At 40.9% G+C, this 16,144-nt stretch overlaps 1 protein-coding gene across 1 annotated transcript in view; it reads right to left on the bottom strand.

The window, feature by feature from the left end:
• Positions 1 to 14,438, bottom strand: part of LOC121856214 (pituitary homeobox 3-like) — a 30,166-nt gene extending 15,728 nt beyond the window's left edge. The window contains exon 1 of the mRNA XM_042351570.1: positions 13,714 to 14,438. Within this exon, the coding sequence (XP_042207504.1) occupies positions 13,714 to 13,945 (232 nt within the window). The 5' untranslated portion in view covers positions 13,946 to 14,438. The remainder of the gene's footprint in view (positions 1 to 13,713) is intronic.
• Between the last annotated feature and the right edge of the window lie 1,706 nt (positions 14,439 to 16,144).

The following is a 16,144-nucleotide window of genomic DNA, read 5'->3' as shown; positions in this document are numbered from 1 at the left end:
ATATATGACTGATTTATATATTTTAGCTCATAGTCAAATACTTTGGTCTTTCCCTATCGATCTTGTCAATATATTCGACACTCTTTATCGTATTTTGCTGGTTAGTTCATAAGACTTTAATCTTTACATATGTCGATCGATGCTGCTAATAAATAAGACCCTTTTTATATCCATTTATTATCATACCCGTTCGTGAGACCTAAATCCGGATACATATGTAGATTAATGCTAGCAATAGATACGAAACTTTTTGTTTGTTTTGGTGACTAGATGGTAAGACTTTAATACGACACTGTTTGTATATATTTTGATGCTAGATTGTAATAATTCATGGCGACATAGTCCTACATAAACACGCTATACAGGAGCAATGTAATAAGCGATGCAGTTGGCTTACATTCCCCAAATACACCCCAGTCTTCCCCAAATACACCCCAATCTTCCCCAAATACACCCAATCTTCCCCAAATACACCCCTTCCCCAAATACACCCCAATCTTCCCCAAATACACCCAATCTTTCCCTAAAGCACTCCAGTTCACCCCAATACACCTCAAAACACCCCGGTACACAGGAAGGTGTCACCGGGTCGTCTCTCAATAAACAAAGAGGTCACGTTTAATGACCAAAAGATCCGCTGCTGGGAATATGTCGCATAACGTGTCCGTGGGCGTGGGAAACTGTGGGCGTGGACGTGGGGGATTGGAAGTGGGAGTAGGGGAACTATGGGCGTTTATTGTACATGGGCGTCGTCACCATTCAAGTATTTATCAATTTCTAACATCATAACTAATTCAATGTTGATTTTCTAATTCTTAAACGCTTATTACCTCCCCGATTCAATTTTAATCACCAAAATAAGTATATAATCTTATATGGATTCCTATCACAAATATCAAACTATATATATTTTTTTCCTTAATATTTTCCACAATAAGGAATTTAAAATGCGATTCTAAATAATATTCGTAATAAAAAAAAATAATAAAAAACTGAATCGCAAAGACCATTCCATCCCGCCATTCGATTTTACCCCCAACAAATGATTCAATTATGATTTGCCAATGTCTAAACGCTTGACCTTTTACCAGTTTGGATGCGATTTTATGGGCATTTGCTCATCACAAACAGATCATTGGTTTCGTTTTTATTAGCGAGGCGAATTTGGCGCGAAATACTTGGGTCGGCACGCGGGAAAAGTGGTGACGTTGGTGTTGTGTTGTGTTGTGTCTGTCTGTCTGTCTGTCTGTCTGTCTATATCAATCTATATCCATCTATCCATCCATCTCTCTCTCTCTCTCTCTCTCTCTCTCTCTCTCTCTCTCTCTCTCTCTCTCTCTCTCTCTCTCTCTCTTTCTCTTTCTCTTTCTCTCACCACCCCTCCTTAATACTACGACCACCTCACCTAAAATCGACCATAAACACTTACTTAAAACGGGTGTCCAAACAAGCCGGTGTCAATTGGGTAGTTGAGGCGGTAATTAGAGCCCATAGCCTTAACGACCATTAGCGGATAGCGGTAACAACCTTATTCCCTCCCCTCCAGTAACCACCCACCCCACCATCTGTCACCATGGTAACCTGAGTCTAACCTGAGGGGAGAGAGAGAGAGAGAGAGAGGGGAAAGTGAAAGGAGGGGGAGCCTCTCTCTCTCTTTCTCTCTCTCTCTCTTTGTTTAGTTCTTGTCTGTTTCCCCTCTTTCTCTCTTTGTCCTCTTCCTTTCCCCTCTTTCTCTACTCCTCTTTATTTTCTGTTCCTTCCTCTTTTTACTTCCTCTCTCTCGTCTCCCTTCCTTCCCCTCTCCCTTTCAAACCCCCCTCTCATTCATTTCTCTTCTTTCCCCTCTCTTTCTCCCTCTCTCCCCCTCTTCATTCCTCTCTCCCTCACTTCTCCCTCTCTTTCCCCTCTCCCTTCTCTTTTATTCACTCTGTCCTGCTCTTCCCTTTAGCCTCGTTGTCATTGTCTTTAATAATAATAATAATAATAATAATAATAATAATAATAATAATAATAATAATAGTATCTTTATCCACATTATTATTATTATTATTATTATTATTATTATTATTATTATTATTATAGCCGGATGCGCTTATGTCAGTTGGGCGTGTGGGCGTGTGAAGTCGTGTTAAATGTATGCTAGTCAGTGTGGGCGTGTGTGGGGAGGCGTAGGTATGGTGGGGAGGGCGTGGGGAAGCAAGAGGTTTGCTAGGGTAGGCGGAGGTATGCTGGGGTAGGCATGAGGAAGGCGTGGGAGGCGTAGGTATGCTAGGGAAGGCGGAGGTATGCTGGGGAAGGCGTGGGAGGCGTAGGTATGCTAGGGAAGGCGAAGGTATGCTGGAGTAGGCATGGGGAAGGCGTGGGAAACATAAGTATGCTAGGAAGGGCATGAGGAAGGAGTGGGAGGCGTAGGTATGCTAGGGAAGGCGGAGGTATGCTGGGGTAGGCATGGGGAAGGCGTGGGAGGCGTAGGTATGCTAGGGAAGGCGGAGGTATGCTGGGGTAGGCATGGGGAAGGCGTGGGAGGCGTAGGTATGCTAGGGAAGGCGGAGGTATGCTGGGGAAGGCGCGGGGGAGTAGGAGGAGGCGTGTGGGCGTGGGTTGACGTGGGTTTAAAGGACCAGCTGTCGGAAATGAATTGAGGATAGCATCATGATGACGTCTGTAGTTGCCATTACTACTTCCTCTCTCTCTCTATCCATCCATCCGCCTCTATCCATCCATCCATCGGCCTCTATCCGTCCATCCATCCATCTGTCTACGTGGATGCGATAGCCAGGGAGAGGAGGAGATGACAGCGCGCCTATACATGTAAACAAAGGGCCAAGTTCCCCCGCAGGAGGCTAGATGGCGCATCGATCGATCACTCTGCGTCACCGCCTCTTATATTGGTTGTGTTGAGAGTTACTCATCCGGGTAGATATTGACAACGGGTCGACAACAGAGAGGTTTTTTGTTTTACTGTTAACGGGTGGAGGGAAACGGGAGATGTTTTGGAGGGTGGTGGAAAAACAGGTGGGTGGGTGGTCGTTTCTGGAATATTAGCTGCCGCCCATAACAGTAGATCCCACCCACATATAGCTGCCGGGCCATCACCGCCCATAACAGTAACTGCCGTTCATGAGCCACCCCACTGCCACCCACCCACAACAGTAGCTTGCCGCCCATTAACTACACAGTGCCATCCACGCCACAACAGTAGCTGCCGCCCATCAGCCACCCACGGCCACCCATCATACCCCCTGCTATGTGCTAATTAGCGGCAAGACAGTTACTAAATATCTCTGGCTTCTCCCTCCCCTCTCTCCCCTCTCCCTCCCTCTCTCCCTCCCTCTCTCCTCTCCCTCCTTTCCTCCCTTCCTCCCCTCTCCCATTTCCCTCTTTCGTCTCCTATTCCACCTCCCCTCTCCCTCTCTCCCTTCTTCTCTCCTCTCCCACTTCCCTTTCTCTTCCCTTCTCCTCTCGTCTGCCTTTTATCACGTGTTCTCCTTCTCATCTCTGTCTCTTGTCTCTCCCCTTCCATCTCTCACCTCTCCCTCATCTCTTTCCCATCTATCTCTCACTTCTCTCACATTTTATTTTACCATTCCATTATGATTTCTTCTCCCTCACTCCCTCCTTTCCTCCCTTCCCTCTCCAACACACCTCCCCACTCCCTCCCTCTCCAACACACCTTCTCTCTCCCTCCCTCCCTCTCCAACACACCATCCTTCACCCCTCCCATCATCCCTCTCATCTCCCCTCTCATCCCCCCTCTCTCACACCCTCTACATTATTACGTGACCTCAGTTGACATAATAACGACCATCTGTGTCAGGCGATTGGTTGTTACAGGGTAGTTAGACGTGTGATTGGTCGTTGTATGGCAGTTACAGCTGTGATTGGTCGGTCTATAGCAGATAGAACCGTGATTGGTCGGTCTATATAGTAGCTAGAGCCGTGATTGGTCGGTGAATAGTAGCAAAAGCAGTGATTGGTCGTTGTATGGTAGCTAGAGCCGTGATTGGTCGTTGTATGGTAGCTAGAGCCGTGATTGGTCGTTGTATGGTAGCTAGAGCCGTTATTGGTCGTTGTATGGTAGCTAGAGCCGTGACTGACAGTGATACGGTATATTGACAGGCGTTTCCTTACAAGCTGTCACCTAGACGGACGCCAGACACGACCATGTAAACAAACACCAGACAGTTGTTGACATAATACTTAATTAAGCTTCCTAGTGATTAGAGCTCAAGACACGAGGGGTGTATAGTGTGTTGTGACCTCACTACACGATAGATTTAGTGTGTTGTGTGCTGACGTCAAGACAATATGTTATCCAGTACTCTAACATAAAGACACGACTGACTGACAAACATCATTAGAGTTGTGGGTTAGGTTAAGTTAGGTTAGGTCAGGTCAGGTCAGGCTAGATTAGGCCAGGTTGGAAGCTAGGCTAGATTAGGCCAGGTTAGGCTAGGATAGATTAGACTAAGTTAAGTTAGGTTAGGGTAGGGTAGGTCAGGTCAGGTTAGGGTAGGTTAGGTCAAGTCAGGCTAGATTTGGTCAGGTCAAGTCAGGTCAGGTTAAGTTAGACTAGATTAGGTCAGGTTAGTTTAGGGTAGCACAGTTCCCTCGTATGTAAATCCGTACAGATGAAATTTTTTGTCCAAGTATTCTGATGACAACAAACACAACAATAAAAATAAAACTAATAAATTTCCCATTTTTTTATTAATTGAACAAAAGTCACAGGTCATAGTGTGTGGTAAAATTAGTTTGTTTTTTGTTAACCTTTTTGTGATTCATTTCTCTGTATTTTTGTTTATGGAGACGCAACTGTTTACAAAGGTGTATTTTTTTATAACAACTAATTAATGTAATTCTTTGTTGACATATTTGCATTTCAAAAATTAATTATTAAACTAACAGAAATTACCTGAACTGATTTTAGAATAATTGGGGACAAATTTTAATCAAGATATTTTTACCACAAGGAATAATTTATGTAATATTTGTATCATTTCATATTATAAATTACCTATAACAATTATAATAGGTTCTATAATATATAATTGTATTTTTGTCTTAAACTCAAGTCGCTATTTCAATTTAGATTTAATATAAGAGTAAAAAAAAAATATAATCCTCTCTGCCAGGATACATTAGTTTACCCCTAAATCCTTTTACTTACAATGACAATTTTCTTTGTTGTTAAATTATTTGCTCATTGGTATTAATACATTACAAGGAATTAATGACATGGAGTATTATAATGATACACCGTTTTAATAATACCCGTTACGATGTGGCTATGGGGGGGGGACCAGTATAATATTTTGGCTTTTATTTTTCTCATTATTATTATCATTATTATTGTTATTATTATTATTATTATTATTATTATTATTATTATTATTATTATTATTGGTGTTGTTATTAGTATTACTTTTATTATTTTTGCTCATTCATTGAAAACGGGAAATAGAATTATTACTTTTTCATTTTTTCTCAAAGGGGTAACTCTCTCTTTGATCTTTCAGGCCTGGCAGTATTTTCTCTCTCTCATCAATGTTGAGATAAAGAGAATATGACTGATGGTGTGTGTGTGTGTGTGTGAGTTCTCTTGTGTTAGAAATGTATCACCGATGTTGAGATACTGTGGCGGATGAGAAATTTTACCGAGATGTGTTGAGAAGTGATCATCAAAATAGACAGACTGTGTCGGATGAGAAAGTATTTAAAAAGACATCAAAATATACGTACTGTGGCAGATGAGAAAAATATTACGCAGGTCCGAAAAATAAAATTCTTACATTGAAACAAAATATTCAGCAAACTTTACGATAAACTGGATAAAATAATGATAACATAAAATTCTTACATTGAAACAAAATATTCAGCAAACTTTACGATAAACTGGATAAAATAATGATAACATATACAAAACTGTGGTGATAATAATTGTTATATACGCCATATTGAATTAGAGGTTTGTTGGACGATAAGTATTTACCATTGCGGCGAACTGTACCAAAGTGGGCGGTAAATATAGCGAAATGTAGTGGATGAGAAATACTGAGGGCGATGAACTTTGCGCGAAATAAGGAGAGGAACTACAGGAGAATACGAAATAAGGACGATAAGAAAATTACGAAATAAGAAGGAAGATACAGTAACTACAAAATCCTCATATGTAAAATTCCAAAATACAGAAATAAAATGCAACAAATACGAAATAAAACTCAAAATACAGTAACCACAAAATACCTCATACGTAAAACTACAAAATTAAGAAGTAAAAATACATGAAAATGCAAAATAAAGTTAATAAAATAATACACCAATACGCAAAACTACAAAATTAAGAAGTAAAAATACAAGAAAATACAAAATACAGCCAATAAAATAATCCCCCTAACACAAATACTACAAAATACACAAAGAAAATACAAAAAGTAAATTAAAAACAAAAATATTCCCCTCCAACGCAAAATTCTCTACAAAATAAGAAAGAAAATAGAGGGAAATGTGTTGGATGAGAAATTTCTGCGAGCACTGGGGAAAATTAAATTTCTTTGTGGGGGCAGCACCTGAGCTCTGAAATACTGTGTTGCGGACCAGAGAGGTGTAGGTGTAGCAGTACTTGGGAGGGGAGGGGGTGAGGGATAATTCTACCGTAGTACTTTTGTTACATGGATGGTAAGTTTATTTTTGTTTATTTTCACGTGTTATTATTATTGTAACAATAATTTTTTTAGCAGGAGGGTATTGTAATCACCCATATAATAATAATAATAATAATAATAATAATAATAATAATAATAATACACTATTAGATTATAAGACGGGATTCGAACCAAGGACCTCGTGTGTCTTAGCAATCCAGTACAATTACCACTCCACCACCGCACACCATTGTACTAATACTATCCTGTAACCTTTTGCAACAAGCGGCCACCTGCGGTTAATGAGACTCGCTATAACGACCACCTGTATATAGGGGTATTTTTTATAAGCGATTATTGTTATATTGCTGCTTCTATAGGGGGTCCTCTCTCTCTCTCTCTCTCTCTCTCTTCATACACTCACTTAAGCACACAAGCTCTCCTTCCTTCCTTCCTTCCTTCCTTCCTTCCTTCCTTCCTTCCTTCCTTCCTTCCTTCCTTCTTTCCTTTCCCTCACTTTCCTTGGGTGGGTGAGAGGGGAGGGAGGGAGAGGGAAGGAGGGCCTGTGTGCTTAAGTGAGTGTGTGAGAGGGAGGGAGCGGAGTGTTTTAGTGTATGAGAGAGGGAAGAGAGGGAGGGAGAGAAGGAGGGCCTGTGTGCTTAAGTGAGTGTGTGAGAGGGAGGGAGGGAAGGAGGGCCTGTGTGCTTAAGTGAGTGTGTGAGAGGGAGGGAGGTGAGTGTTTTAGTGTATGAGAGAGGGAAGAGAGGGAGGGAGGGAGGATTCTTCACGGCACATTAACTGAGGGTTGGGCTCCTATACATCGTGTTTATACTCTAGGGCGTGCGTGCCGGCCCGGAAAATATAAGTGTCGGAGTTCAAGTGAGGGAGAGAGGGAGGGAAGGTAGGAGCTGGAGGGAGAGATGGAGGGAAGTATAGAATAACGAGAGGAGGGAGGTGGAAGATGATGGAAGGAATGAAGAGAGAAAGAGAGACGTAAAATTACCTTCAGAGACCAATATACATAAAGAAACCTGAAGAGACTTTACAGGAGACATTGAGACCCTGAGAGGAAGAGAAGAGAGGGAGAGAACAAGAGAGACTTAGAGAGAGATAAAGAGAACACCACGGAGATTAAAACCTTAAAATAATATATAAATTATTAAGACAAAAATCGCAAAGGTTTAATATGGACAGTTTCTGGATCGCAAGACGTTTCTGTTTCTCGTATTTATAAATCATAATAAATATTTACATTTACTGAATCTCAAGAACTTTCCGTATATTGTATTTGTAAATTAATTTTAAACACTGAATCACAAACACGCATCGTATATCAATAACTTTGTAAATATACCGGAAAAAGTGAGTCATAAACACTTACTGTATTTACATTTCTGAACCGCAAGAACGCTCCGTATAATGCATTTGTAAATTATTGGTAAACACTGAATCGCAAATGCGCATCGTAAATCAATAACTTTGTAAATACTGTATACCGTAAACAAATAAGTTACATTATCTGAATCGCAGTTCATTCACGAACAAAATTGTATAACGAAAATGAATCAATAGTTGTATAATAATTATTTTTTGTATTTCAAATTGTTACCGCTGAATATATCTGGAACTGACCGTCAACATAACTTAACCTAACTTATTTAACCGCAATATTAATTAAAGTGTTGACCGTCAAAAACTCCTCAATATTGACCGCCAAATTTGCCTCGATATTAACCACTAAACTCTCATCGATTTTGACCTCCAAATATTCCTAGGTATTGACCGCCGTTCTCAGTATTGACCGCTAAATATTCCTCACTGCTGACCGCTAAATGCTCCTCAATATTGACCGCGAAACACAACATTGACCGTCAGATACTTCACTGACCGCCAAATGCTTCTCTAACCGCCAAATACCCCTCAATATTGACCCCCAAATACTCCTTTGACCGCCAAATACTCCTCTCACCGCCAAATACTCCTCTAACCGCCAAATACTCCTCTCACCGCCAAATACTCCTCTAACCGCCAAATAATCCTTCGACCGCCAAAGACTCCACAATATTGACCGCCAAATACTCATCTAACCGCCTAAGACTCCACAATATTGACCGCCAGACACAATATTGACCGCCAAATACTCCTCTGACCGCCTCCTCTCACCGCCAAATACTCCTCTAACCGCCAAATAATCCTTCGACCGCCAAAGACTCCACAATATTGACCGCCAAATACTCATCTAACCGCCTAAGACTCCACAATATTGACCGCCAGACACAATATTGACCGCCAAATACTCCTCTGACCGCCAAACCCATTTTTAACCGCAGAATATCGGAGTGGCGGTCCGGTCTGATTAATCACTCTGTTATGTGTTATTACTTTGTTTGTGCGTCTGTCTGTCTGATTGGTGACGTGTGACCAATCAGGTTATGGGTGTGTTAAGGTGTGTGTGTGTGTGTGTGTGTGTGTGTGTGTGTGTGTGTGTGTGTGTGTAAATGACTGACTCACTTAAACTTTGACTGACTCACTTAATCTGACTGACTCAACCTTTCACTGACTCACTTAAACTACGTCACAAAGATCGATATATTGTCCAGCGTCCAATTTTTTTTTTAATGGGAAATATTGAGGTGCTAGTTTTGACCAGTGGAGTATTGTCCGATGTGTAATTTTGTGGTTAGAATTTTGTCTGATCCGTTAATGTGAAGAATTTGGCCCAGTATGATATTATTTAGAGATATTTTGACCGACAGGGAACTTTATGGCCGAGTTTTGTCCAATATGGTATTATTTAGAGATATTTTGTCCGATAGGGAATTATTAGGGTATAATTTTGTCCAATACGATAATATTTGTGGAAATTTTGTCCGATAGGAAACTTTGTGGCGGAGTTTAGTCCAATACGAAATACCGATGGGTAATTTTCACTAGAGTTTATGTCCAATACGATATCTAACTTGATTTTGTCCAATATATTCTTTCCCCATGCAGTATTGTCCATTGGGAATAGATATCCGATAAGATTTTGTCCGTAGAGGTGTAGGGGCGGTGATAGCGGCGGGCGGTGTTGGCGGCGGGCGAGGGTGTAGGACTGCGGGCGGTGTTGGCGGCGGCTTTAGCGGTAGACAGTCGGCCGGGGCTGCTATCGACATTATAAGGGAGGGGATGAAAGGAGGGGAAGGAAGGAGGGAAAAGAAGGAGGGAAGGAGGAGTGAGAGAAGAGGAGAAGAGGAAATGGAGAAAAGAGAGAAAGGGGGGGTGGAGGGAGGGGGAAGGGAGGAAAATGAAGGGAGAGATAGAAAGGGAGGAATGACGGTGGAGGGAGAGAAAGAGGGATTGAAAGTAAGGGGAGGGGGGAAAGGAGGAAGAGAAAAGAGAGAGAAGGGTGAAGAGAGAGAGAGAGACAAGTTAGAAGAGAATCACCCTAAAAAATACACCGATTTATTCCATTAGTTTCTTCACTAATTACTAAGACAAGATGGAGTCAAAAATGGCTCACATATCCTTAAGATTTTTATTTTAATAGATAGATATTGAAATTGGTTAATAAACTTATAGGGATTTTTAAATAGACAATAGACTAAAATTGGTTTTGTATAAATTGGTATTTTAAGATAATTTGTTGTTTAAAATTATTGAAGTAAATTGGTTTTTATATAAAATTTTTGTTTTTTAAATTTCACGACGATTTAAATCTATATTATAATTTAATATATTTACAACGCCAGTACGGGCGATCACCAGCGCCTGACGTTACCATATAGTCTTCCGTAAGCACTCTTGGTATACCTAAGTCTATCGCAATTACGCCTGGCGCACGTACGCCAGTGTTCTAGCGTCAGCAGAGGCTTACTGTTTGGTTGAGAATATTTTGACTGTTTACAACGTCTGACGGCAGCTGACACTCAGAGCTGACGCTTAGATCTGATTAGGGGATGTCAGCGAAATTTTAATCCCTCGAGGACGATGGTTTAATCATCGTCCTCAAAGGGTTTAAATCATCGTCCTCAAAGGGTTAAAATCACCGTCTTCAAAGGGTTAAATCATCGTCTTCAAAGAGTTAAATCACCGTCTTCAAAGGGTTAAATCATCGTCCTCAAAGGGTTAAAATCACCTTCCTCAAAGGGTTTAATCATCGTCCTCAAAGGGTTAAATCACCGTCCTCAAAGGGTTAAAAATCACCATCCTCAAAGGGTTAAAAATCACCATCCTCAAAGGGTTAGTTAAATCACCGTCCTCAAAGAGTTAAATCACCGTCTCAAAGAGTTAAATCACCGTCCTCAAATTAAATCACCGTCCTCAAAGAGTTAAATCACCTCCTCAAAGGGTTAAAAATCACCGTCCTCAAAATTAAATCACCGTCCTCAAAGGGTTAAATCCCATCCTCACATCCTCAAAGGGTTAAAATCTTCCTAAGAGAGAGAGATAAATGGAAATTAAAAGCTCTTATCCCCTGAGACCTGTACACCAACATCTGGAACGATTGGTAAACACACACACTGTAAATAATTCGAGTGGTACGTGGTCACCAAACCCTCAGATCTGATGATTGGTGCATTGATTAGCGGATTAGTTGCCTCGGAGGGTCATTTTCTGGTCTAGATTGGGCGTGGGTGTGGTTGTGAGGGTGTTAGTGGGCGTGTGTGTGTTGTGGGATGCTATAATGGGCGTGGGCGTGTATACATCAAACTGGTTCTGGGGTCAAAACGAAGCCATGGGTGTCTGGTATGGAGGCCGTGGGTTCATGGGTCATGGGGTGGTCAGATGGGGGTAGATATTTCACGATATAGCGAACATGAATAGGTATGAAAAAATTGTATTCTCGTGTCGTGATTTAGCGGCTATATTGAGCGATTTAGCGGCTATGCTGTTGAGCGATTTAGTGGCTATGCTATTGAGCGATTTAGCGGCTATGCTGTTGAGCGATTTAGCGGCTATGTTGAGCGATTTAGCGGCTATTTTGCACGGTATATATATGTTACGTTATACGATCTAGCGGCTATGTTACGCGATCTAGGGGCTACAGTGCGCGATCTAGGGGCTACAGTGCGCGATCTAGCAGCGATATTGCGGTGAGGTGACGCGATCTATAGTGATAGAGTTGGCGACTATCTTCCGCGGTCCAGCGACATGTTGCGATTTAGCGATAAATTTGGCGGCTATTTTCCGCTGTTTATGGACGATCAGATTGTCTATGTTGCGCGATTTGGCGATAAACATAACGAACACATTGCGCGATTTAGCGATAATAGCGGACACATTGCGCGATTTAGCGATAATAGCGGACACATTGCGCGATTTTTAATAATAAACAAAGACCCGCGGATTTTAAGTCGTAAAGAGAGTCGCCGATTTTACGTCCTAGATTTCCCCGATTTTAAATCTTATACAACCACAGATTTTGAAGTCACAAGTCATGAAATTTTTGTACTCATAATTCGCCGATTTAAGTGAAACCTTTGCGGATTTTGACATAGAAATACTTATTCGCCGATTTTGAGTCAGATGTACAGTGGAACCAAAATCGCGAACTTGTACTCACATATATATAAATCGCAAAATTGGACTCAAATAAACACAACAATCTCAAACTTGGACTCATATTCTGACAAGATCGCGAAATTGGACTCAAATAAATGCTACAATCGCAAACTTGTACTCACATGCTCACCAGATCGCGAAATTGTACTCACATCTACAAGAATCGCGAATTTGTACTGAAATAAACACAAATAATAGCGAAATTTTGATGTTATTCGCGCCCCCCAAATTCTAGTTAATCATATAATTAATCCCAGAGCCCAGAGGTGGAAACGGAGCTCTGATTTACCAGGCTCTTGAAGTGATGTGCTTTAAAGCTTAACTGGAGCTTAATTGGAGCTTAAAGTCAGCTTAATTATCATATTATCTGCAATTTGGGGAATCGATATTAAAGAGACGAATGGACAAGGGTTAGGCAGAACAAGATGGCTTTTTTTTCCTAGCGATTACAATAGCTGTTATCTAATAGCCCCACTAGCCTTCAGTATATGTAATAGCGCTACTAGCACCATTAAATCACCAAATTGTTATACCTGAGACATGAAATTGGTTGTAAAGTGTAATTAAAACAACAATTTGGATTATACCCTCAATAAACCACTAATTTGGTCCCTATAACACGTAAAAAAAAAATTCGTCAGTATAATTCAACCTTAACTCCAAATTGGTTGCTGTAACTAATTTAATTTGCTTAATTGGTCATAATAATTGGAACACCAAATTAGGTCCGTGTAATTAGGGTTGAAATGGGTGATTTATTTATACTCATTATGTAAACAAAGATTAATAGGGACGGGTGAAATTGGGTGCGTCAGCGGTGTAGTAATTTGAGTTGTAATCGAGTCGTTACACTGCTATCTTATCGGGATTATGAATAGACCTAACCTACCCTACCCTAACCCTACCCTACCCTAACCTAACCTACCCTACCCTACCCTACCCTACCCTACCCTAACCTACCCTACCCTAACCCTACCCTAACCCTAACCTACCCTACCCTAACCTACCCTACCCTACCCTAACCTACCCTAACCTAACCTAACCTACCCTAACCTAACCTACCCTAACCTACCCTATGTTATACTCTAAGGGTTTTTCACTGCCAAACAAACAAATGAATCATCTTCGACCCGTAAATAAAGTTCCATTTGACTTTGACGGCAGTAATCTCGTCTAATGTCGCTTAGATTTAGAAGATTATCTACAGGAGTGAGGCTTTGGGTCGTTACGGTATCTTAAAAGGTCAGGAATTTGATTTAGATCGGAGTAATGTTGTCTAAAGTGAGTTTGAATTGGAGGGGTTGTGTATATTGATGGGTATTTTAGGATGATGTTGTCTTATATGTTGATTAGAATTAGATTTTGATGGTCTGGGAGTTTTTTTAATTAGGTTAGGATGAGAGAGGACGTGCGTGTTGTTGTACATATGGGTGTAAATTCTATTCTAAATGAACAAGAATTAGATTTTGATGGTAGGGATGATATCTAAGTTAGATTTAGACAGAGCCTCGTGGGCGTGAGTTACCTCTGGGCGTGGGGTCATGTTGGCGTGAGGCGGAGAGGACGGTCAGACGGGAGGCTGAAGAGGCCGGGTTGTGTTGGACGTGTGAGTGAGTGGTGCCGCCCGCGCCCCCCAGCGAACCCGTGCCGTCGGTATCGCGGCCGTGGGTGTGGGTGGTGTCGGCGTGGGTGGTGTGATGGGCGCTGGGCACCAGGTCGTAGAGGCCATCACCGAGGCCGCCGGTAAGGGGGTCCATTTTGTGTTCCTGACGGAGAGGCGGTGGAAGGCGGTGCTGGGAGGCGTAGGAGGAGGAGGGCCGATCACCTACCAGGAACCAAGAGTCAAGTCGACGTTCAATATCGTTAGACAGTGTGGCTGTTTAAGAGATACCGCGGGGGAGAGAACAAGAGAACACGGTGGGGTGAGGTGTATGAGAGAGAGAGAGAGAGAACGGTCTTGGTAGTTTTAGCGTAAAGAACCACGGCAGCAAAAGAAGCACTTCACAGCGCGGAGGAGCGGCCGGCCAGGGGGGTCTAACCAGCTACCTGTTCCCAGCTTGGCGTCACACTCTAAACTGTCGACAAATGACCGCCACAAATCTGAAAGTCTGCCTTAATCCAAGTTGATACTGAGTTTTAAGAGGAATTACAGTATCGGCGTTACACCACAGCAAGTTGATTTTGAGCGTGTGTTACCAGAAACGCTGTATCAAATAATGGAGCGGAGATAAGTGGCCCTCGGTACCGCCCGGGGCCACAACACCCCAACCAGGGGCGGGACCACCACCTTCCACCCAATAGTAACCCAGAACTCTCAACCAACCACCGTGTTTGTGGGAGGGGAAGGAGGAGGAGCTACTGCACTAAATGACACCTGGAGTTATTATATATACCCGTCTTTGTTCCAAACTTGTATTTTGACAATAAATTGATAGTCTAAAGGGCGGTATATCCACACGGTACTATTTATAACATCGATTAGTATAACTCCCGCCGTGGATGAAGTAGTACGTCACTTCCTACAGTCGGGTAAAGAGGGAAATAACCCGAGGGGGAACACGACAGCTGGAGGTCTTAGGCAAGGGGTGGTTGGCCGTCTCGGGAACTGACTTTGGAAAGAACAAGGGAGTATGTTGCCAGATTTTTATTTTTGTAGTAGGGATTCCAGAGTACTCTTAGGGGGATCCGTCTTCCAGGAGCGAGTTCCACGCCCTCTTACACACACACACACACACACACACACACACACACACACACACACACACACCTCTTGTCTAAACGCATCGACTGTCGAAATGTTTCTGTCGGACACCAAATACTGGAGTCGTGTTTATAGGCGTCTCCTCCTTTGTCGACATCTATTGAGCTATTGTAGACATATGTTGATCTATTGTCGACATCTGTTAATCTATTTGTCAACATTTATTGATCTATTGTAGACTTTTATTGATCTATTGTAGATATCTATTGATCTATTATAGACATCTATTGATCTGTTATAGACATCTATTGATCTATTATAGACATCTATTGATCTGTTATAGACATCTATTGATCTATTATAGACATCTATTGATCTATTATAGACATCTATTGATCTATTATAGACATCTATTGATCTATTGAAGACATCTATTGATCTATTATAGACATCTATTGATCTATTATAGACATCTATTGATCTATTATAGACATCTATTGATCTGTTATAGACATCTATTGATCTATTATAGACATCTATTGATCTATTATAGACATCTATTGATCTATTATAGACATCTATTGATCTATTATAGACATCTATTGATCTATTATAGACATCTATTGATCTATTATAGACATCTATTGATCTATTATAGACATCTATTGATCTATTTGTCAACATCTATTGATCTATTATAGACATCTATTGATCTATTATAGACATCTATTGATCTATTATAGACATCTATTGATCTATTATAGACATCTATTGATCTATTATAGACATCTATTGATCTATTATAGACATCTATTGATCTATTATAGACATCTATTGATCTATTATAGACATCTATTGATCTATTATAGACATCTATTGACATCTATTGATCTAGACATCTATTGATCTATTATAGACATCTATTGATCTGTTATAGACATCTATTGATCTATTATAGACATCTATTGATCTATTATAGACATCTATTGATCTATTATAGACATCTATTGATCTATTATAGACATCTATTGATCTATTATAGACATCTATTGATCTATTATAGATCTCTATTGATCTATTATAGACATCTATCTGATCTCTATTGATCTATTATAGACATCTATTGATCTATTATAGACATCTATTGATCTATTATAGACATCTATTGATCTATTATAGACATCTATTGATCTATTATAGACATCTATTGATCTATTATAGACATCTATTGATCTATTATAGACATCTATTGATC

Source organism: Homarus americanus, unplaced genomic scaffold (assembly GCF_018991925.1).
Source record: "Homarus americanus isolate GMGI-L3 unplaced genomic scaffold, GMGI_Hamer_2.0 scaffold48016, whole genome shotgun sequence".
NCBI classification, from domain to species: Eukaryota; Metazoa; Arthropoda; class Malacostraca; order Decapoda; family Nephropidae; genus Homarus; species Homarus americanus.
The sequence above is the reverse complement of the archived record's forward strand: the minus strand, read 5'-3'. Positions and strand labels throughout refer to the sequence as shown.